General features: G+C 37.0%; 1 protein-coding gene across 1 annotated transcript in view; it reads right to left on the reverse strand.

The window, feature by feature from the left end:
• LOC309799318 (kinesin-like protein KIF28P) overlaps positions 1-24,119 on the reverse strand; it is a gene marked incomplete at its 3' end in the record, with an annotated part of 28,581 nt that overhangs the window by 2,017 nt on the left and 2,445 nt on the right. Inside the window, exon 2 of the mRNA XM_082612269.1 lies at positions 11,220-11,414. Coding sequence (XP_082468395.1) covers positions 11,220-11,414 — 195 coding nt within the window. The remainder of the gene's footprint in view (positions 1-11,219; positions 11,415-24,119) is intronic.

The raw sequence follows: 24,119 nt of genomic DNA on the forward strand, positions 1-24,119 counted from the left end.
TATCTTCAACTAGCCAGTATACATCAGTAATGGAGTATTTTATAGCCTTGGCAAAACATGGGCTAGGTCTTTACAATTCAGCAATTAGACAAAAATTTCAAGGCACCAAGGGACACAGAGCAGTCAAAGTGTTTTCTGCTTTCTCTGTATTCTTTAATCCAAACAATATCACAAAATTCCTACACTAATTTTAACTCACTGCTGCTGAACCTTCTTTCTTTCTTTTTTTTTTTTAACAAGACCTAGTGGTTTTGAAGCCAACACACACATACACATATGCACCCTTTTTTTGTAAGTGGCAGACACAGACACTTGTGCCCACAATTGCTTGAAAGAGAAGATGCGGTCTGGCTTTTATTATCTATCATCTGATTATCTATTATTATCTATTATGTTATCTATAATATGAGAGATATTATCTGTTATTGCCATAGCCAGCAATAATTCTCTTATTTGAGGCTGTTTCAAAGTGCATATTCTTTTCTGTTCTCTAATATCAATAAAATAGTAAGTAAGCATTATACACTCCATTTGTTGCAATATATACATTTGTGTAATTTATATAATTTTTATTTCTGGGAAAGATGCACATACCAACGTAGTGTGATTTATATAAGGACAATAGGCAATAACCAATTTTCTTACACTATTCATTTCTCATGAGAAAGGAATAAATAGTATTACACTATACGTGTTAGGAGAGCTCTAGGCTTAAAATGTGGAATCTGGCCAGTGGTTTCCCAGAACATTGAGACCATGCTTTTACCAGAAAAAAATGTATTTATGTAATAGATATCCACTCTACCTTAGGAGCTATTAGCTGAACCTAAGGAGTGCTCACTAAGCTTAGTAAAGTAACTGTTTTTGCTATCTTTTTTTCCTCTGTGCTATTTGGAGATTTGGGGGAAATGCTTTTATTGACAATTTTTATGAATAGAAAACTTCAAACAAGCAACATAGGATTTTATTAAATAAACAAAATCTTAGAGAATAGAATCATTCTGTAAATTTTGTTAGCTGTAGAGTTTTCTATATAGTTTCCACTGAAATCTCTTTTGGGTGTCAGTGATTTGCATATTAGGTAAGCCAAGAAGTCACAGAGCTACATTTCTAGTTTCTTCCTATTCTTCATCCTATAATCAACTACATGAAACATTTTCCTACAATACAGTATGTAAAACTATAATTCTGCAGTATCTTAATAGGTGATCAACAAAAGATAGGGAGGATGAGAGGGAAAGCTGTTGACAAAGTTAATCAAGTCTCTTTACAGCACAGTTCTTGCAGTCTTTTAAAACTATCTTTTAAAAAACAGATAGAATTGACATATAACATTATACTAGTTTCAAATGTACAACATAATGATTTGATATATGTATATATTGAGAAATGATTACCAGAATAAATTTAGTTCACAGAGTTTTTGTTGTTTTTTTTTTATTTTTTGGCCATGTGGTGTGGCTTGTGGGATCTTAGTTCCCCAACCAGGGATCGAACCCAGGCCCTCAGCAGTGAGAGCACAGAGTCCTAACCACTGAACTGCAAGGGAATTCCCTTAATTTTTTTTCTTGTTATGAAGACTTTTAAGATCTAGTCTCTCAGCAACTTTCAAATATACAATACTGTATTGTTAACTACAGGCATACCTCAGAGATACTCTGGGTTCAGTTCCAAGCCATCACAATAAAGCAAATAATGCAATAAAGTGAGTCACAAAAAATTTTTGTTTTTCCCAATGCATATAAAAGTTATGTTTACACTATACTGTAATTTATTAAGTGTGCAATAGCATGATGTCTAAAAAGACAATGTATACATCATAATTTAGAAATATTTTACTGCTCAACAATGCTAACCATCATCTGAGCCTTCATAATCTTTTTGCAATAGTAACATCAAAGATCACTGATCACAGATCACCATGAGAAATAGAAAGATAAATTTGAAATATTGGGAGAGTTACCAAAATGTGACACAGAGACACGGAGTGAGCAACATTGGAAAAATGGTATCAAAAGGCTTGCTTGATACAGGATTGCCACAAACCTTCAATTTGTTTAAAAAAGAAAGAAAGAAAGAAAGAAAGAAAGAAAGAAAGAAAGAAAGAAAGAAAGAAAGAGAAAGAAAGAAAGAAAGAAAGAAAAGAAAAAGAAAACAATCCACAACAACACTGTATCTGCAAAGCACAATAAAGCAAAGCACAATAAAATGAGGTCTGCCTGTATATCACCATGCTGTACATTACATCCCCAGGACTTATTTACCTTACTGAAAGTTTGTAGATTTTGATGACCTTCACCCATTTCACCTCAAACCCGACACCCAACATTAACCCCTGCCTCTGGCAACAACCAATCTGTTCTCGGTATCTAAAAGTTCTTTTTTTTTTTTGCGGTACGCAGGCCTCTCACTGCTGTGGCCTCTCCCGCTGTGGAGCACAGGCTCCGGACGCGCAGGCTCAACAGCCATGGCTCACGGGCCCAGCCTCGCCACGGCACGTGGGATCCTCCCAGACCGGGGCACGAACCCATGTCCCCTGCATCCGCAGGCAGACTCTCAACCACTGCGCCACCAGGGAAGCCCTAAAAGTTCATTTTTAAAAAAGATTCCACATGTAAGTGAGATCATATAGTATTTGTCTTTTTCTGTCCAACTTATTTCACTTGGCATAATGCCCCCAAGGTCCATCCGTGTGTTGCAAATGGCAGGATTTCCTTCTTTTTATGGCTGAATAATATTCCAATGTGTATGTGTGTGTGTGTATATATATATATATATATATATGTGTGTGTGTGTGTGTATATATACATTTTCTTTATCCATTCGTCTGTCGATGAACACTTAGGTTGTTTCCATGTCTTGACTATTGTAAATAATACTGCAATGAATATAGGGGTGCAGATATCTTATCAAGATAGTGATTTCATTTTCTTTGGATAAACACTCAGAAGTGGGATTGCTGGATCACATGGTAGTTCCATTTTTAATTTTGAGGGGAACCTCCATACTGCCTTTCATAGTGTCTGCACCAATTTACACTCCCACCAACAGTGCACAAGGGTTCCCTTTTCTCCACACCCTCACCAACACTTATCTCTTGTCATTTTCGATGATGGCCATTCTAATGGGTGTGAGGTGATATCACACTGTGGGTTTTTTTAAATTTATTTATTTATTTATTTATTTTGGCTGCGTTGGGTCTTTGTTGCTACGTGCAGGCTTCCTCTAGTTGGGGCAAACAGGGGCTACTTTTTGTTGTGGTGTGCGGGCTTCTCATTGTGGTGGATTCTCTTGTTGTAGAGCACGGGCTCTAGGCATGCAGGCTTCAGTAGTTGTGGCAGATGGGCTCAGTAGTTGCGGTACATGGGCTCAGTAGTTGTGGCTCGCAGGCTCTAGAGCACAGCCTCAGTAGTTGTGGTGCATGGCTTAGTTGCTCTGCGGCAAGTGGGATCTTCCCCGACCAGGGCTTGAACCCGTGTCCCCTGCATTGGCAGGCGGATTCTTAACCACTGAGCCACCAGAAAGTCCCCAAATAGTGGTTTTGATTTGCATTCCCTGATGATTAGTGATGTTGAGCACATTTTCATGTATCTGTTGGCTGTTTGTATACCTTCTTTGAGGAAAATGTCTGTTTAATTCCTCTGCCCATTTTAAAATCAGATTTCTTTTTGCTATTGAGTTATATGAATTCTTTATATATTTTAGATATTAATCTTTTATTAATATATGATTTGTAAATATTTTCTCCCATTCTGTACGTTGCCTTTTCATTTCGTTGATGGTTTTCTTTATGTACAGAAGTTTCTTGGGTTGAGGTACTCCCACTTATTTATTTTTGTTTTTGGTGTAAAATCCGAAATATCATTGCCAAGACTGAGGTCTAGGAGCTTACCATCTATGTTCTGTTCTAGGAGTTTTATGGTTCCATGTCTTATATTCAAGTCTTAAATCCATTTTTTAAAGTGGTGTAAGGTATGGGACCAGTTTTATTCTTTTGCATGTAGCTGTCCAGTTTTCTCAACACCATTTATTGAAAAGACTGTCCTTTCCCCAATGTATGTTTTTGGTTCCTTTGTTGTAAATTAATTGACCATATATGCATGGGTTTATTTCTGGGCTCTCTACTCTGTTGACCTATGTGTCCATTTTCATGCCAATAGCATGCTGTTTTGATTACTGTAGCTTTGCAATATAGTTTGAAACCAAGATGTGTGATGCCTCCAGCTTTGTTCTTCTTTCTCAAGATTGCTTTAACTATTCAGGGTCTTTTATGGTTCCATACAAATTTAAGGATTGTGCACTCTATTTCTTTGAAAAATGCCATTGGAATTTTGATAGGGATTGCATTGAATCTGTAGATTGCTTTGGATAGTATGGACATTTTAACAATATTAATTCTTCCAAGCCATGAGCACAGAATATCTTTCCCATTTATTTGTGTCTTCTTCAATTTATTTCATCAGTGTCATAGTTTTCAGTGTACAGGTCTTTCACCTCTTTGGCTACATTTATTCCTTGGTATTTTATTCTTCTTGGGAAAAACTCTTTATTGACATAAAATTAATATTCACTAAATTCATCAGTTTAAAGCACACAGTTCCATAAGTTTTGACATATGTATTTGGCCATGTGACAACCACCACAATCAGGGTTTTTTTTTTGTTTTTTTTTTTTTTTTTCTGTACGCGGGCCTCTCACTGCTGTGGCCTCTCCCGTTGCGGAGCACAGGCTCCGGACACACAGGCTCCGCGGCCATGGCTCGCGGGCCCAGCCGCTCCGCGGCATGTGGGATCTTCCGGGATCGGGGCACGAACCCATGTCCCCTGCATCAGCAGGCGGACTCTCAACCACTGCGCCACCAGGGAAGCCCCACAATCAGGGTTTTTTAAAAGTTCTCTTGTGCCCCTTTGCACTTAGGCCCTTCTTCTCACTTTCAGCCCCTGATGATTTACTTTCTGTAACTATAGTTTTGTTTTTTCTAGAATTGTCATTTAAGTGAAATTGTATAGTGAGCAGTCTTTTGTATATGACTTCTTTTACCTACTACAATGCTTTGAGATTCATCCATGTTGTTGTGTAAAATCATTAATTCCTTTTATTGCTGAATTGTATTCTATTTTATAAATATATCATAATTTTATTATCCATTCACAAGTTGATGGATATTTGAGTTTCCAGTTTGGGACTATTACATATAAAGTTACTGTGGACGTTTGTATATAGGTGTTTGTGAGAACATATATTTTTATTTCTCTTGGAATTGCTGGGTTGTATGTTAAATATATGCTTAAATTTTAAAGGAACTGCCTGTTTTCCAAAATAACTGAATCTTTAACATGGCCATAGCACTGTATTAGAGTTCCAGTTGTTCCATTCATGCATGTTAACACTCGATACTGTCTGTTTTTAATTTTTGTCATTTCTCATATATGTGTAGTATTCTCTCACTGTGGTATTAATTTGCATTTCCCTAATGACTAATAAAGTTGGACACTTTTTCATTGGTTTTATGATATGTTGTAATTTATATATCTCTGTTGGTGAGGTCTCTGATCAAATTTTTTGCTATTTTCTTTTTATTTTGGCCACACTGTGTGCCTTGTGGGATCTTAGTGCCTAGACAAAGGATTGAACGCAGGCCCTCAGCAGTGAAAGTACTGAGTCCTAAGCACTGGATCACTAGGGAATTCCCTGCCATTTTTTAAAAATTGACTTTTCCTCCATTCCTTTCCCTTAAGTTGTAAGAATTCATTATATATTTTGGGTACTTTATCATATATATGTTTTGCAAATATTTCCTTTCATTATGGCTTACCTTTTCATGTTCTTATTGGTATCTCTCAAAGAGCAAAATGTTTTTTTAATGGGTCTCATTTATCAAATATTTTCTTTCATGATCTGTGTTCTATCTAAGACATCTTTGCCAAATCAAGATCACTACAATTTTCTCCTATCCTTTCTTTTAGAGGTTTTATAATTTTACCTCTAAAAGTTAGGTCTATGATCTATTTTGAGTTCATTTTGTATGTGGTGTGAGGAAAGGATCAAAGTTCATATTTTTCCATATGGATATCCTATATCTCCAGCACCATTTGTTCAAAGACTTTAGTTTTGAAGAACATTGTCACCTGTATTAGTTTGCTTGGGCTTCCATAACAAATTACCACAAACTGGGTGACTAAAAACAACAGAAATTTATTCTCTCACAGTTCTGGAGGCTACAAGTCCAAGATCAAGGTATTGGCAATGCCATGCTCTCTCTGAATGCTGTAGGAAAGAATCCTTCCTTGCCTCTTCCTGGCTTCTGGTTGCTCCCAGCAGTTTTTGGCATTCCTTGGCTTATAGCTCCATCACTCCAATCTCTGTCCCCATTGTCACATGGCATTCTCCCTGTGTATCTGTGTGTCAAAATTGCCCTCTTAAAAGAACTGGATTTGTGACTTACTTTAATCCAGGATGGCCTCATCTTAACTAATTACATCTGCAAATATCCTGTTTCCAAATAAGGTCACATTTTGAGTCTTTGGGTGGACATAAATTTGGGGAGACTATTCAACCTGTTACAGCTCCTTTGTAAAAAACAATCGATGATTTATGAGGATCTGTCTCTGGACATTGTATTCTGTTCCATTGATCTGTTATCTCTGTCTTTTAGCCAATACCACAATGTCTTGATTACTGTAGGTCTATCTATAGTGGGTTTAAGTTCTTCAACTTTATTCTCTTTCAAAATAATTTTGGCTATTGTCGGTCCTTTACAATTCCATGTAAATTACTGAAACAGTGTATCAATTTCTACAAAAAATTACTTCCGGACATTTTGATTTCTTTGATCAATTTGACTTCTTAATAATGTTGAGTCTTTTTTTTTTTTTTTTGCGGTATGCGGGCCTCTCACTGTTGTGGCTTCTCCCATTGTGGAGCACAGGCTCCGGACACGCAGGCTCAGCGGCCATGGCTCACGGGCCCAGCCGCTCCGCGGCATGTGGGATCTTCCCAGACCGGGGCACGAACCCGTGTCCCCTGCATCGGCAGGCGGACTCTCAACCACTGCACCACCAGGGAAGCCCTAATGTTGAGTCTTTTGATTCATTTAAGTCTACCTTTCAGTAATGTTTCATAGTGTACAGATTTTGCACGTATTTTGTGCTTTTGATGTTATTGTAAATGTTTTAAAATCTTAATTTCCAATTGTTCACTGCTAGAATAGAGAGATACTATCAATTTTTGTATATTGACCTTGCTAGACACACTTATTCACTGTAATAGCTTTTTCTTCCCTTTTTGGGTAGATTCCTTAGGGTTTTTTGCATAGATAATTATGTTTTCTGCAAATAGTTTTACTTCTTCATTTTCAATCTGCATATCATTCACTTCCTATTAATTGACATACTGCCCTGGCTAGGGCCTGCAGTAGATGTTGTATAGAAATGATAAGATTGGACCTCCTTGCCTTGTCCCCATTCTTAGGGGCAACATACTCATTGTTTCACCATCAAATGTTATGTTACCTATGTACTGAGGGAAGTTCTATTTCTAGGAGGCTCCCTCCAATTTTAAGTTTGCTGAGAGTTTTATCATGATTGGGTGTTGAGTTTTGTCAGTTGTTTTTTCTGCATCTGATCACATTCCCAGGAAAAGAAGTTCCACTTGACAATGATGATTTTTAAAAAATACACTGTTGGATTCTATTTGCTAAAGTATTGTTAACAATGTTTGTGTCTATGTTTATGAAGGGTATTGATCTGTAGTGTTTTTGTAGTATATGGCTGGTTTTGGTGTAATATTGGCCTCAGAAAATGTATGGTCCTTCTATCATCTACAAGATTTTTTTTCATAATTCTCATTATTTCTTCCTTTAGCAGAATTCACAGAAAAGTCATCTGGGCTTAGTTTTTGAGGGGAGAAGTTTAACTATAAATTCAATTTCTTTAATAGATATAGAGCTACTTGAGTTATCTATTTCTTTTTGTGTGAACTTCAGTAGACTGTGTCCATTTCACCTATGTTTTTAAATTTATCAGCATTAAGTTGTTCATAATATTCTCTTATTATATATATATATATATTTTTTTTTTGAGGTATGTGGGCCTCTCACTGTTGTGGCCTCTCCTGTCGTGGAGCACAGGCTCCGGACACGCAGGCTCAGCAGCCATGGCTCACAGGCCCAGCCACTCCACAGCATGTGGGATCCTCCCAGACCGGGGCATGAACCCGTGTCCCCTGCATTGGCAGGCAGACTCTCAACCACTGTGTCACCAGGGAAGCCCCTCTTATTATATTTTTAATGCCTGTAAGATTTGCAGTAACATCTATCTTTCATTTCTCATCTTGGTACTTTGTATCTTTTTTTCTTGATGATCAATTTGGCTACAGGTTTATCAATTTTATTGTTATTTTCAAAGAACCAACTTTTAATTGATTTTTCTCTATTATTTTACTGTCTTAAGTTAATCTTTCTTATTTCTTCCTCTTTTGCTTTGTCTATACTCTTCTTTTTCTAAATTCTTAGGTAGAAGCCTAGACTGTTGATTTGAGATTGTTCTTCTCTAATACAATCATTTAATGCTATAAAATTTCCCCTGAGCCCTGCTTTAGCTGCATCCCACAAATTTTGATGTTTTGATTTTCATTCTGTTCAAAATATTTACTCATTTCCCTTATTGTTTATTCCCTGACCTATGGATTTTATAGAAATCTGCTATTTTTTAAATATTTGAGGAGTTTCCTAATACCTTTCTGTCATTTCTTTCTAGTTTAATTTCATTGTGGTCAGAGAATATAATTTGTATGATTTCAGTTATCTTACATTTATTGAGACTAGTTTAATGATCCAGAATATGATCTATCATAAAGAAATTTCCATGTTCACTCAAAAAAAGTGTGTAGTGCTGTGGTTGAATGGGGGTAGCAGAATTGTTCAATAATTGTCAGTTAGGTTGATGATATTGTTCTGGTCTTCTATAATATTATTGATTTGGGGTTATTTGTTCTGTTACTTGGAGAGAAGTAATGAAATCACCAATCACAATTGTAGATTTGTCCATTTCTCCTTCAATTTCTATCAGTTTCTGTTTCATGTACTTTGAAGTTCTGTTATTAGGTACATACCCATTTAGGATAGTATGTCTTCTTAGTGAACTGATTACTTTATCATTATGAAATATTCCTTATTCTGAAGTCTACTTTGTGTGATGTAAATATAGCCTCTGCAGTTTTCTTTCTCTTAGTGTTTACATGGATATCTATTTATTTATATTTAAATTGGGTTTATGTAAAGAGATGTAGTTGGATCCAGCTTTTCCTACCAGATCTGATCATCTGTACCATTTAATTGGCATGTTTATTTACATTTGATGAAATAATCAATGGTTGGCATTAAATCTACCATCTTCTTATTTGTATTCTATTTGTATCATCTCCTCTTTGTTTTTTTCTCTCCCTCTTTTCCTGACACACTTTGACTTTGTTTCATAATTCCATTTCTCCACACTTGACTCATTAGCTATATTTTTGTTGATTGATTTTTTTATTCATTGCTCTAGGGCAGTGGTTTTCAAAGTGCATTCCCAGGAGATCCTTTAAATCCTTTCAGTGCATTTGTGAAGTTAGAACTATTTGACAGAGAGTATTTTTTGGGGTGGTTTGACAAAGGCTATAATATTTGGGCTGAATTTTTAAAGATGAGTATGCAAACAAGAAGAACAGAGAGAAAAGGTTGGGAGGAAGTGAACAGAACCTCAGAGACCAGAGGGTGTGGAGAAAAGGGAACCCTCTTGCACTGTTAGTGGGAATGTAAATTGATACAGCCACTATGGAGAACAGTATGGAGGTTCCTTAAAAAACTACAAATAGAACTACCATACGACCCAGCACTCCCACTACTGGGCACATACCCTGACAAAACCATAATTTAAAAAGAGACATGTACCAAAATGTTCATTGCAGCTCTATTTACAATAGCCAGGACATGGAAGCAACCTAGGTGTCCATCAACAGATGAATGGATAAAGAAGATGTGGCACATACATACAATGGAATATTATTCAGCCATAAAAAGAAACGAAATTGAGTTATTTGTAGTGAGGTGGATGGACCTAGAGTCTGTCATACAGAGTGAAGTAAGTCAGAAAGAGAAAAACAAACACCATATGCTAACACATATATATGGAATCTAAGAAAAAAATGTCATGAAGAACCTAGGGGCAAGACAGGAATAAAGACACAGACCTATTAGAGAATGGACTTGAGGATATGGGAGGGAGAAGGGTAAGTTGTGACAAAGGAAGAGAGTAGCATGGACATATACACACTACCAAATGTAAAATAGATAGCTAGTGGGAAGCAGCCACATAGCACAGGGAGATCAGCTCAGTGCTTTGTGACCACCTAGAAGGGTGGGATAGGGAGGGTGGGAGGGAGGGAGACACAAGAGGGAAGAGCTATGGGAACATATGTATATGTATAACTGATTCACTTTGTTATAAAGCAGAAACTAACACACCATTGTAAAGCAATTATACTCCAATAAAGATGTTAAAAAAAAAAAAGAAAGAAGCCAAAAAAAGAACCTCAGTGACTTATGGGACAATCTCAAGCACACATGTAACTAGAGTCACAGAAGGAATAGGAGAGACCAAAAATACTTGGAGAAATTTTGTTTGAAATTTTTTCAAAATTTGATGGAAATTACAAACCCACAGATTCAAGAAGCTTAATGAGCTCTGTCCAGATGGAAATGACCATTTTTCCTTTGTACCCTGTTGTATCCCATACATATTTTTTTATCACAGAAACTGTAACATTTGAATGCACTTTTTTGCCTATCTCCCTACAGCAAATTGTGAGCAACTTTAAGGCAGAATAGTGCATGGCATATGATAAATACTCAATAAACCAAAGTTCTCAAATGCTGAGTGCCATGCAATTTTGCTTATTTTGCTCATCTCAGAGAAGGAAATATAATTGACTTGACTGACATTCCTTTTTCAAAATACGTCAGTACATTGGAAAATAACTGACTTGAGTGTCTAAATATTTATTTAGGCAATAGCTGCACTTTTGGACCTCATGTTTAACATGAAAAGGAATAAATTTAAAACCAAACTCTCATATGGAAGCATATATTGTAGTACGCTTGCATAAAAATAATTGTACTCGTATATTGTTAACACTTTATTTAAAAAAAAAACCCTACCATTGAAGTTGTTTTAATTTACCTGGCCTGCAAATTTACTGCTAGGATCAGCTGAAACAAACACACCATCCTTATCCTTTTGAAATCCATCGTGAGGCCAGTATGCCAGGTCAAAAGTAAATGTCTTCATATGTTCTGGATTCTTAGGGTCTTGTATCATGGTAGTGGTCCTGGAATGCATGGAAATCACACATTTGCTCCCAGAATTCTTCTCTCTCTATAGTCAAATTACAAATTCAGAGTCAATCATTACAGTTTTTCTATCATCTGATTGTTTTTCAGGTCTTTACATCTAGTAAGATATTAAGCCAATAACTTATCATTTATTCATTTTGTTCTCTAATTATGTTATTCTTAGCAGCTATTATGACAACAGTTGCTCTTATACTACCTCAGAAATTTTAAAAGGCTTGTCTCTAGTCATATTAAATTTCTGAGAATAGCATATCTAACACACAGCTATACTAATAGCATAAACTATAGCATCAGAGATCCATTTCCAACATGACAATGTAAGAAGTTCCACTGTCCCACTCCCCAGCAAAACTGGTGAAAATTATTAACGAAAAAAAGGAAAATGAAAAATTTTAAAGCCTCTGGAAATGGTTCTAAAAGCAAACAGCCAATGAAGAAAGATCTATTCAATAAAATCTATCAAAATTTGGTAAGAAAGGAGAGTTTGTGTTAAGCAAGACTATTCCTTACCTCTCCATTGCCAGCTCAGCAAAGCAGAGATGACTTCAGATTGCTGGAGCTAAGAACACAGGGTTCCCTTTCTCCCCAGATCTCAGTAGGAGGGATTTATTCCTAGGAGGAGAATGTCAGCATTTCCCACCCTGCCCCCATCTACCTGTGACTGAGGCTAAGTATAGGAAAGTATAGGTGAGAGGTGAGAGTTCCTTCTTCTACCTAGTTTCCACTCATGGAACGGAGACTCTACTTTGGTTGCAGCATGCTGAGAATACTGGGGTGCTGATCACCCTTGCCCTGGCCCCTGAGGTAGTGGTTCTATACCAAAAGAGACAAACTGAGAGGGTCACAGGCTGCTGTTCCACATTCACCAAGTGCTGGGCTTCTAGAGCAGGGGTGTCATACAGAGTAGCTTGCTGCTGTCCCCATCCACAAATCCAGAGCCCTGGTTTAGAGATCTTCCCTGGGCAGATAGCACCTAATCTCTTCCCAAAGGGACTGACTTCATTTGCCCCCTTAGAGAAGTTCAACCCTAAGGGCGCTCTTAAGCACAGAGGCGGCTGTGATGAAAGGCAATTGGGAGATTCAAGAAACAGGTTAAAGTACAGGCCCTCTAGTTTACAGGGGAGGAACCCACCTGGACACTGAAAACAATATCAAACACTGATCTCAGAAGTTAAACTTTTGAAAAGAACCAGAATTTGATTGAATTAGTTTGTAGAGCAATTTATGCCCAATGTCATTGTTGAAAACAACATAGCAATCAATCAGCAATCAGTGGAGTTTGCAGACTTGGTGTGGACAAGAGGGAAAGGGAGCCCTACAAAAACTGTTACCACCCCAGGGTAACCAGGGCATACCCAAAGCTGTGTCACCTTGAGGAGCAACAAAAAAAGTAGGGGTTGGGGGACGTGTTTGGTATTTTCACCATTAAGCTTCTTTGCCATAAATATATTTGCTGCACACATTTTCACCACAAACATTTTTGGTGCATAACTAACTGGCCATAAAGCAATTCTGCCATGCCAGATAAAATTAACTGGTTGACAGTTTGCTCTCAATTGGTTTAAATGCATTAGCATTTCTTCCTGTTATCCACGTTACTGAAGGCTTTAACTCCAGTGACAATATTTATTTGCTCCAAGAGTTGTTTTCTTATTTTTTTAATAAGGTATTTAAAATTTTTTGTGCTCCCCCACCGTTTTAGGGTTTGATTTTCTCTTTTTTAAAAAAAAATTTTAATTTATTTGGTTGCTCCGGGTCTTAGTTGTGGCAGGTGGGCTCCTTAGTTGTGGCTTGCTGGCTCCTTAGCTGTGGCAGGGGGGCCCTTAGTTGTGGCATGCAAACTCTTAGTTGTGGCATGCATGTGGGATCTAGTTCCTTGACCAGGGATCAAACCCGGGCCCCCTGAATTGGGAGTGTGTAGTCTTAACAACTGTGCCACCAGGAAAGTCCCTGTTTTCTTATTTTGAAACGCACTACATTAGAGAAGAAAGAAGCTGAGGGCCTCAAAGGCACAGAATTGAAACATTTCCCAGAGAACTTTGGAATACTCATCAAAGGACATGTGACAATATGCCAAGAACAAACAACAGTGTAGAGGCTTTCACAACACACCAAAGCTCAGTTACAAATACGTATCCTAGTGTTTGGAGCTGATACCTCTCTTAATGAAGGAAGAAATTTTAGTGAAAAAGAAACAAGTTCAATGCCAAATGAGAAGACTAATCAACAAGCAAAAAAAAAAAGCATGATACTATAAATGAAAGACTTCAAAGATAAGTGCTTTACATACAAGCCATAAAATAAAATCAGTTATTTGTGCAGTATTGCTAAGAATCTACACATAACTTAAATGCAATCAAATATTTTGTATTTTGAAATAGTCTTTTAATGTCCCTCTTTTCTTTTTCATTATTTTATTTTTTTATGGCAAAATTATCCTATGGCCAACTAGTTATGTGGTGAAAATGTTTGTGGCAAAGAAGTTTACAGCAAAAGTACCTAGAACCTGGTGGAAGATAAGACTTAACAAAAATAATGCAGCCAATCACTAAACAAATAAACAAGCAAATAACAATAACAAGCTACAGAGGGGCGGGAGGACCAGTACCCAGACTTGTTACAATATATTATCTAAAACGTCCAGTTTCCCTAAAAAACTGTGAGGCATGCAAAGAAATAGGAAAGTAAGACCTACACATTGGAAAAAAAGCAACAGAAGTAACCAGAAGCTGGAGTTATCAGAAAAATACTTAAAGTAACAATTATAAATATAATCACAGAAATAAAGGAAACCAGATTAAAGAACTAAAGGAAGGATTATAAAGGAATAGTATAAACAATTGATTACATTAAATAATTTAGATGAAATGGACAAATTCTTAGACACAATCTACTGAAGCAGACTCAAGAATAAATAGACAATCATCTGAATAGGCCTATAACAAATGAAGAGATGGTAGTAAAAAAACAACAAATAAAACTACTCATGAAGAAATGGCTTGACTGCTTAATTCTATCAAACATTTACAGAATTAATACCAATTCTTCATAAACTCTTCTAAAATATAGAAGAGGGAATACTCCCAACTTATTTCTATGAAGCCAGTATTACCCTGATACTAAATCCAGATAAAGACATCACAAGAAAATAAAACTACAGACCAATATCTCTTATAAATATGGACGTAAAAATCCCTGACAAATTATTACCAACGTGAATCCAGCAACATATAAAAAGAATTATACACCGTAACAAAATGAGATTTATCCTAGGGATACAAGGTTGGTTTAACATCTGAAAATGATTCTATTGATCATGTTTTTTATTTTCTATATTTATGAACTTTTACATCCCTGGGGCCTGGAGAGATTGTCCCTCCCAGGGCTAATGAATTTGTAGAGATAGCAAAAAACTTACCTTTCATGCAAACCAACCAATCCAAAGTCCACATCCCAAACACCTCCTTCATCTAACTCACACACCAAGCCAATATTTTCCTCACCTTACATCACCCCAGGGCCAAGTACCTGAAAAGTAGGCTTCACACATGGAAACTACTCAAACTGTCCAATCCTAAGATTGCTCAAACTTGCCTACCATGCCTTGCCCATTCCTTCCTGTGGAAACGACCATAAGGCTGTGAGCCATGCATTTTTTGTGTGTGTGTGGTGCATGGGCCTCTCACTGTTGTGGCCTCTCCCATTGTGGAGCACAGGCTCTGGATGCATAGGCTCAGCGGCCATGGCTCACGGGCCTAGCCGCTGCACAGCATGTGGGATCTTCTTGGATCGGGGCACGAACCCGTGTACCCTGCATTGGCAGGCAGACTCTCAACCACTGCACCACCAGGGAAGCCCCATGCATTCTTTTCTCCAGGCTTCTCACCAACTTTGATACTTCCCCCATGTGGCTGCGTGGAATGCTCCTTTCTCTTGAGAATTATAAGGCAGTTGTCACTAAATCTGTCACTTACTATACCTGAGTAAAACAAATCTTGGATACACTTTAAAATAATGATTAATGTAATATATATCAATAGAATAAAACAAAAAAAATCACACATCTCAAGATGCAGAAAATGCATTTGACAAAATCCAACACCCTTTCATGATAAAAACACTCAACAAATCAGGAATAGAATGGAACTTCTTCAGTCTCATAAGGGGCATCCATGAAAAACCCATGACTAATATCACACTTAATAGTCAAGGCTGACTATTACCCCCTAAGATCAGGACGAAGACAAGGATTTCTACTCTTGACATCACTATTCAATATTGTATTGGAGGTTCTAACCAGGGCAATTAGGCAGGAAAAAGAAACAAAAGGCATCAAGATAGGAAAGGAAGAAGTAAAATGATTGCTCTTTGCAGATGATGTGATCTTAGAAAATCCTAAGGAATCCACTAAAAACTATTAGAATGAGTTCAGTAAGTTTGCAGGATGTAAAACCAATATACAATAATCAACTGTATTTCTCTACACTTTAAACAATCTGAAAAGGAAAGTAAGAAAATTTCATTTCTAATACTACCAAAAAGAATAAAATCTTTAAGAATAAGGTTAACAAAAGAAGTACAAAACATATACTCTGAATACTACAAAACATTGTGGGAATTTAGAAACATTGTTTCTAAAAATTAGAAAAACACCCCATTTATAGATCAAAAGACTTGGCATTATTAAGATAATGCCCCCAAATTGATGTACATTCAATGCAATCTCTTTCAGAATCCCACCTGACTTCTTTGTAGAAATTGACAAGCTGATTGTAAAATTCATATGGAACTGCCAGGCATCCAGAATAGCCAAAACAATATTTAAAAAGAAGAAAAAAGTAGGATTCACACCAACTTCACAATTCAGTACAACCAACAGTGATCAAGTGTGTGTGGTACTGGCATGATACAGACATACAGACTAATGTAATGAAGTGGAGAATCCAGATATAAACCCAAACTTCTGTGATCAACTGATTTTCAACAAGGCTGCCAAAATGGAGAAAGAATAGCCTTTAGAAAGAATGGTGCTGGGAAAACTCAATGGCCACATTCAAAAGAATGAACTTGGATCCTTACCTCACATCATATATAAAAATCAACTCAAAATGGACCAAAGCCCTAAATGTAAGAGCTAAAACTAAAAAAGAAAGCATAAACTTCATGACATTAGATTGGGCAAAGAGAGATATAACATCAAAAGCACAATTTTAAAAAAAAGGACTTCAAAATTAAAAACTTTTGTGTTTCAAAGGATGAAAAGATGACCCTTTGGGAGAAAATTTGCAAATCATATATCTAGTAAGAAATTGTATTAGAATATATAAAGAACAGTTCAATATAAAAAGATAATCCAATATAAAAATGAGCAAAGGATCTGCACAGACATTTCCCCAAGGGAGATATACTAATAGGCAATAGTACATGAAAAGATGTATGACATCATTAGTCATCAGGAAAACACATATCAAAACCATGAGATACCACTTCACATCAACTAGAATGGCTATAATGAAGTAAGATAACAAGTGTTAGCCTGAATTAGAGAAACTGGAACCTTCATCCACTGCTAGTAGTAATATAAAATGGTGCATCTGCTTTGGAAAAGTCTGGCAACTCCTCAAATGATAACATAGAGTTACTATATGACTCAGCAGTTCCATGCCTAGGTATATAACCAAATGAAAACGTGTCCACACAAAAACTTGTAAACAAATGTTTATAGCAACATGATTCATAATAGCTAACAGGTGGGAAAAACCCTGACACCAAATAGCTGAGGAATGGATGAACAAAATGTGGTATATCCATACAATGGATTATCCAGCCATAAAGAAATGAATTTTTGACATATGCTACAATATGGATAAACCTTGAACACATTATGCTGAGTGAAAGAAGGCAGTCATAAAAGACTATATAATTCCATTTTTACAAATTGTACAGACCAGGGAAATATGCAGAAACAGGGATTAGTTTAATGGTTGTTTAGGACTGGGGGAATAAGGATGACAGCTAAACAGTACAGACATCCTGGGCCTGAAACCAAGACGGCTGAGTAGAAGGACATGCTCTCACTCCCTCTTGTGAGAACACCAGAATCACAACTAGCTGCTGGAAAATCATCGGCAGGAAGACACTGGAACTCACCAAAAAAGATACCCCACATCCAAAGGAGAAGCCACAATGAGACGGTAGGAGGGGCGCAATCACAGTAAAATCAAATCCCATAACTGCTGGGCGGGTGACTCACAGACTGGAGAACACTTATACCACAGAAGTCCACCCACTGGAGTGAAGGTTCTGAGCCCCACGTCTGGCTTCCCAAACTGGGGGTCTGGCAATGGGAGGAGGAATTCTTAGAGAATCAGACTTTGAAGCCTAGTGGGATTTGACTGCAGGACTTCAACGGGACTAGGGGAAACAGAGATTCCACTCTTGGAGGGCACACACAAAGTAGTGTGCGCATTGGGACCCAGAGAACAGAGCAGTGACCCCAGGGGAGACTGAACCAGACCTACCTGCTAGTGTTGGAGGGTCTCCTGCAGAGGTGGGGGCTGGCTGTGGCTGACCATGGGGACAAGGACACTGGCAGCAGAAGTTCTGGGAAGTACTCCTTGGCGTGAGCCCACCCACAGTCTGCCATTAGCTCAACCAAAGAGCCCAGGTAGGCTCCAGTGTTGGGCTGCCTCAGGCGAAATAACCAACAGGAAGGGAACCCAGCCCCACCCATCAGCAGTCAAGTGCATTAAAGTTTTACTGAGCTCTGCCCACCAGAGCAACACCCAGCTCTACCCACCACCAGTCCCTCCCATCAGGAAACCTGCACAAGCCTCTTAGATAGCCTCATCCACCAGAGGGCAGACAGCAGAAGCAAGAAGAACTACAATCCTGCAGCCTGTGGAACAAAAACCACATTCACAGAAAGACAGACAACATGAAAAGGCAGAGGGTTATGCAGCAGATGAAGGAGCAAGATAAAACCCCAGAAAAACAACTAAATGAAGTGGAGATAGGCAACCTTCCAGAAAAAGAATTCAGAATAATGAGAGTGAAGATGATCCAGGACCTCGTAAAAACAATGGAGGCAAAGATCAAGAAGATGTAAGAAATGTTTAACAAAGACCTAGAAGAATTAAAGAACAAACAAACAGAGATGAACAATACAGTAAGTGAAATGAAAACTACACTAGAAGGAATCAATAACAGAATAACAGAGGCAGAAGAACGGATAAGTGATCTGGAAGACAGAATGGTGGAATTCACTGCCACACAATAGAATAAAGAAAAAAGAATGAAAAGAAATGAAGACAGCCTAAGAGACCTCTGGGACAACATTAAATGCAACAACATTCACATTATAGGGGTCCCAGAAGGAGAAGAGAGAGAGAAAGGACCAGAGAAAATATTTCAAGAGATTATAGTCAAAAACTTCCCTAACATGGCAAAAGAAATAGCCACCCAAGTCCAGGAAGTGCAGCAAGTCCCATACAGAATAAAACCAAGGAGAAACATGCTGAGACACATAGTAATCAAATTGGCAAAAATTAAAGACAAAGAAAAATTATTGAAAGCAGCAAGGGGAAAATGACAAATAACACACAAGGGAACTCCCATAAGGTTAACAGCTGACTTCTCAGCAGAAACTCTACAAGCCAGAAGGGAGTGGCATGATATACTGAAAGTGATGAAAGGGAAGAACCTACAGCCAAGATTACTCTACCTGGCAAGGATCTCATTCCGATTCAATGGAGAAATTAAAGCTTTACAGACAAGCAAAAGCTAAGATAATTGAGCACCACCAAACTAGCTCTACGACAAATGCTAAAGGAACTTCTCTAACTGGGAAATGGAAGAGAAGAAAAGGACCTACAAAAAGAAACCAAGAACAATTAAGAAAACGGTCATAGGAACATACATATCCATAATTACCTTAAATGTGAATGGATTAAATGCTCCAACCAAAAAACACAGGCTTGCTGAATGGATACAAAAACAAGACCCATATATATGCTGTCTACAAGAGACCCACTTCAGACTGAAAGTGAGGGGATGGAAAAAGATATTCCATGCAAATGGAAATCAAAAGAAAGCTGGAGTAGCTATACTCATATCAGATAAAATAGAATTTAACATAAAGAATGTTACAACAGACAAGGAAGGACACTACATAATGATCAAGCGATCAATCCCAGAAGAAGATATGAAAATTATAAATATATATGCACCCAACATAGGAGCACCTCAATACATAAGGCAACTGCTAACAGCTGCAAAAGAGGAAACTGACAGTAACACAATAATACTGGGGGACTTTAACACCTCACTTACACCAATGGACAGATCATCCAAAATGAAAATAAATAAGGAAATAGAAGCTTTAAATGACACAGTAGACCAGATATATTTGATATTTATAGGACATTCCATCCAAAAACAGCAGATTACACTTTCTTCTCAAGTGCACATGGAACATTCTCCAGGATAGATCACATCCTGAGTCACATATCAGGCCTCAGTAAATTTAGGAAAATTGAAATCATATCAAGCAACTTTTCTGATCACAATGCTATGAGGTCAGAAATGAATTACAGGGGAAAAAATGTAAAAAACACAAACACATGGAGGCTAAACACTATGGTGCTAAATAACAAAGAGATCACTGAAGAAATCAAAGAGGAAAGCAAAAAATACCTAGAGACAAATGACAATGAAAACACAACAATCCAAAACCTATGGGATATAGCAAAAGCAGTTCTATGAGGGAAGTTTATAGCTATACAAGCCTACCTCAAGAAACAAGCAAAATCTCAAATAAATAATCTAACCTTACACCTAAAGGAAATAGAGAAAGAGGACAAACAAACCCAAAGTTAGCAGAAGCAAGAAATCCTAAAGATCAGAACAGAAATAAATGAAATAGAAACAAAGAAAACAATAGCAGAGATCAATAAAACTAAAAGCTGGTTCTTTGAGAAGATAAACAAAATTGATAAACCATTAGCCAGACTCATCCAGAAAAAGGGGGAGAGGACTCAAATTAATAAAGTTAGAAATGAAAAAGGAGAAGTTACGACAGACACCGCAGAAATACAAAGCATCCTAAGAGACTACTACAAGCAACTCTATGCCAATAAAATGGACAACCTGGAAGAAATGGACAAATTCTTAGAAATGTATAACCTTCCAAGACTGAACCAGGAAGAAATAGAAAATATGAACAGACCAATCACATGTAATGAAATTGAAACTGTGATTAAAAATCTTCCAACAAACAGAAGTCCAGGACCAGATGGCTTCACAGGTGAATTCTATCAAACATTTAGAGAAGAGCTAACACCCATCCTTCTCAAACTCTTCCAAAAACTGGCAGAGGAAGGAACACTCCCAAACTCATTCTATCAGGCCACCATCACCCTGATACCAAAACTAGACAAAGATACTACAAAAAAAGAAAAGTAGAGACCAATATCACTGATGAGTATAGATGCAAAAATCCTCAACAGAATACTAGCAAACAGAATCCAACAACACATTAAAAGGATCATACACCAGGATCAAGTGGGATTTATCCCAGTGATGCAAGGATTCTTAAATATACGCAAATCAATCAATGTGATACACCATATTAACAAATTGAAGAATAAAAACCATATGATCATCTCAATAGATGCAGAAAAAGCTTTTGACTAAATTCAACACCCATTTATGATAAAAACTCTACAGAAAGTGGACATAGAGGGAACCTACCTCAACATAATAAAGGCCATATATGACAATCCCACAGCAAACATCATTCTCAATGGTGAAAAACTGAAAGCATTTCCTCTAAGATCAGAAACAAGACAAGGATGTCCACTCTCACCGCTATTATTCAACATAGTTTTGGAAGTCCTAGCCTCAGCAATCAGAGAAGAAAAAGAAATAGAAGGAATGAAAATTGGAAAGGAAGTAAAACCTGTCACTGTTTGCAGATGACATAGAGCATCCTAAAGATGCCACCAGAAAACTACTAGAGCTAATCAATGAATTTGGTAAATTTGCAGGATACAAAATTAATGCACAGAAACCTCTTGCATTCCTATACACTAACAACAAAAGATCAGAAAGAGAAATTAAGTAAACAATCCCATTTACCACTGCAAAAAGAAGAATAAAATACCTAGGAATAAACCTACCCACGGAGACAAAAGACCTGCATGCAGAAAACCATAAGACACTGATGAAAGAAATTAAAGATGATACCAAGAGATGGAGAGATATACTATGTTCTTGGATTGGAAGAATCAATATTGTGAAAATGACTATACTAACCAAAGCAATCTACAGATTCTATGCAATCCCTATCAAATTACCAATGGCATTTTTTACACAACTAGAACAAAATATCTGAAAATTTGTATGGAGACACAGAAGACCCTGAATAGCCAAAGCAGTCTTGAGGGAAAAAAACGGAGCTGGAGGAATCAGACTCCCTGACTTCAGACTATACTACAAAGCTACAGTAATTAAGACAATATGGTACTGGCACAAAAACAGAAACAGATCAATGGAACAAGATAGAAAGCCCAGAGGTAAACCCACACACCTATGGTCAACTAATCTATGACAAAGGAGGCAAGGATATACAATGGAGAAAAGACAGCCTCTTCAACAAGTGGTGCTGGGAAAACTGGACAGCTACATGTAAAAGAATGAAATTAGAACACTCCCTAACACCATACACAAAAATAAACTCAAAATGGATTCGAGACCTAAATGTAAGACCAGACACTATAAAACTCTTAGAGGAAGACATAGGAAGAACACTCTTTGACATAAATCACAGCAAGATCTTTTTTTATCCACCTCGTAGAGTAATGGGAATAAAAACAAAAATAAACAAATGGGACCTAATTAAACTTAACAGCTTTTGCATAGCAAAAGAAACCATAAACAAGACAAAAAGAAAACGCTCAGAATGGGAGAAAATATTTGCAAATGAAGCATCTGACAAAGGATTCATCTCCAAAATATATAAACAGCTCATGCAGCTCGATATTAAAAAAACAAACAACCCAATCCAAAAATGGACAGAAGACCTAAGTAGACATTTCTCCAAAGAAGACATACAGATGGCCAAGAAGCACATGAAAAGCTGCTTAACAACACTAATTATTAGAGAAATGCAAATCAAAACTACAATGAGGTATACCTCACAACAGTTAGAATGGGCATCATTAGAAAATCTATAAACAACAAATGCTGGAGAGGGTGTGGAGAAAATGGAACCCTCTTGCACTGTTAATGGAATGTAAATTGATACAGCCACTATGGAGAACAGTATGGAGGCTCCTTAAAAAACTAAAAATAGAATTACCATATGATCCAGCAATCTCACTACTGGGCATATACCCAGAGAAAACCATAATTCAAAAAGACACATGCACCCCAATGTTCATTGTAGCACTATTTACAATAGCCAGGTCATGGAAGCAACCTAAATGCTCATCGACAGATGAATGGATAAAGATGTGGTACATGTATACAATGGAATATTAATCAGCCATAAAAAGGAACGAAATTGGGTCATTTGTTGAGACGTGGATGGATCTAGAGACTGTCATACAGAGTGAAGGAAGTCAGAAAGAGAAAAACAAATATTGTATATTAACGCATATATGTGCAACCTAGAAAAATGGTACAGCTGAACTGGTTTGCAGGGCAGAAATTGAGACACAGATGTAGAGAACAAACGTATGGACTCCAAGGGGGGAAAGCTGCGGGTGGTGGTGGTGGTGTTGTTGTGCTGAACTGGGTGATTGCGATTGACATGTATACACTGATGTGTATATAATTGATGACTAATAAGAACCTGCTGTATAATAAAAAAATGTGATCAAATGTATTCTATTGGAAAGAAGCAAAAATAGACCATATTTAACCAGATTTACTTAATTATATACTTTAATAATATTTAGCATCTATTGCAGATGTATTCATTATTGCAGACTGTATTTGCCTTATCAATGCCTTTGCTTTGGTAATAAAAATAAAATCTTAAAAAAATATGTAGGAACTCACTTTTGTTCTCTAATTAACTTTGTTCCTAGCGTTCTATTTCTGGGTCATGATTCAGTATCTTCTTACTTATCTGACAATATTAACTACGATGATAATGATTTTTGTTTGCTACCTGCATTATCTTTTGTTTTTTATTTGTTTTGGTCTGTGTTTGACCCTGAAGAATTTCCTCAAAAAAAAAAAAAAAAGAAAAAAAAAAAAGAGTACATTCTTTTTTGAGGTGATAAAAATATTCTATCAATAAATCTGACCATGGTGATGGTTGCATCTATCTGTGAATATATTAAAAATTGAATTATACACTGTAAATGAGTTAAATGTATAGAATATAAATAATTTCAATAAAACCATTTGAAAGATATTATGTCCCTATGTCCCATTGATATTATGGTGAAAATAACTATACCAGTTAATATTAAGTTTACTTGTCTTGTTAAGCACAGTGCTAACTTACAGATCATTTCATCCAGTGTAACAGTGACCCTGTGAGGTACCAATATCTCCATTTTACTCGTAAGGAATTCAAGGCTCAGAGCTTAAAATCGTGAAGGCTACACAGTGGGTAAGTGATAAAGTCAGGTTTTGAACCCAAGTTCATTCGACTTCAAAGGCTCCTGATGGCCTTTTTCTTACAACAAAGGAAGTCTCATAATGTTGGTTCTCT

Source organism: Mesoplodon mirus (assembly GCF_964341445.2).
Source record: "Mesoplodon mirus genome assembly, chromosome: 3".
Classification (NCBI taxonomy): domain Eukaryota; kingdom Metazoa; phylum Chordata; class Mammalia; order Artiodactyla; family Ziphiidae; genus Mesoplodon; species Mesoplodon mirus.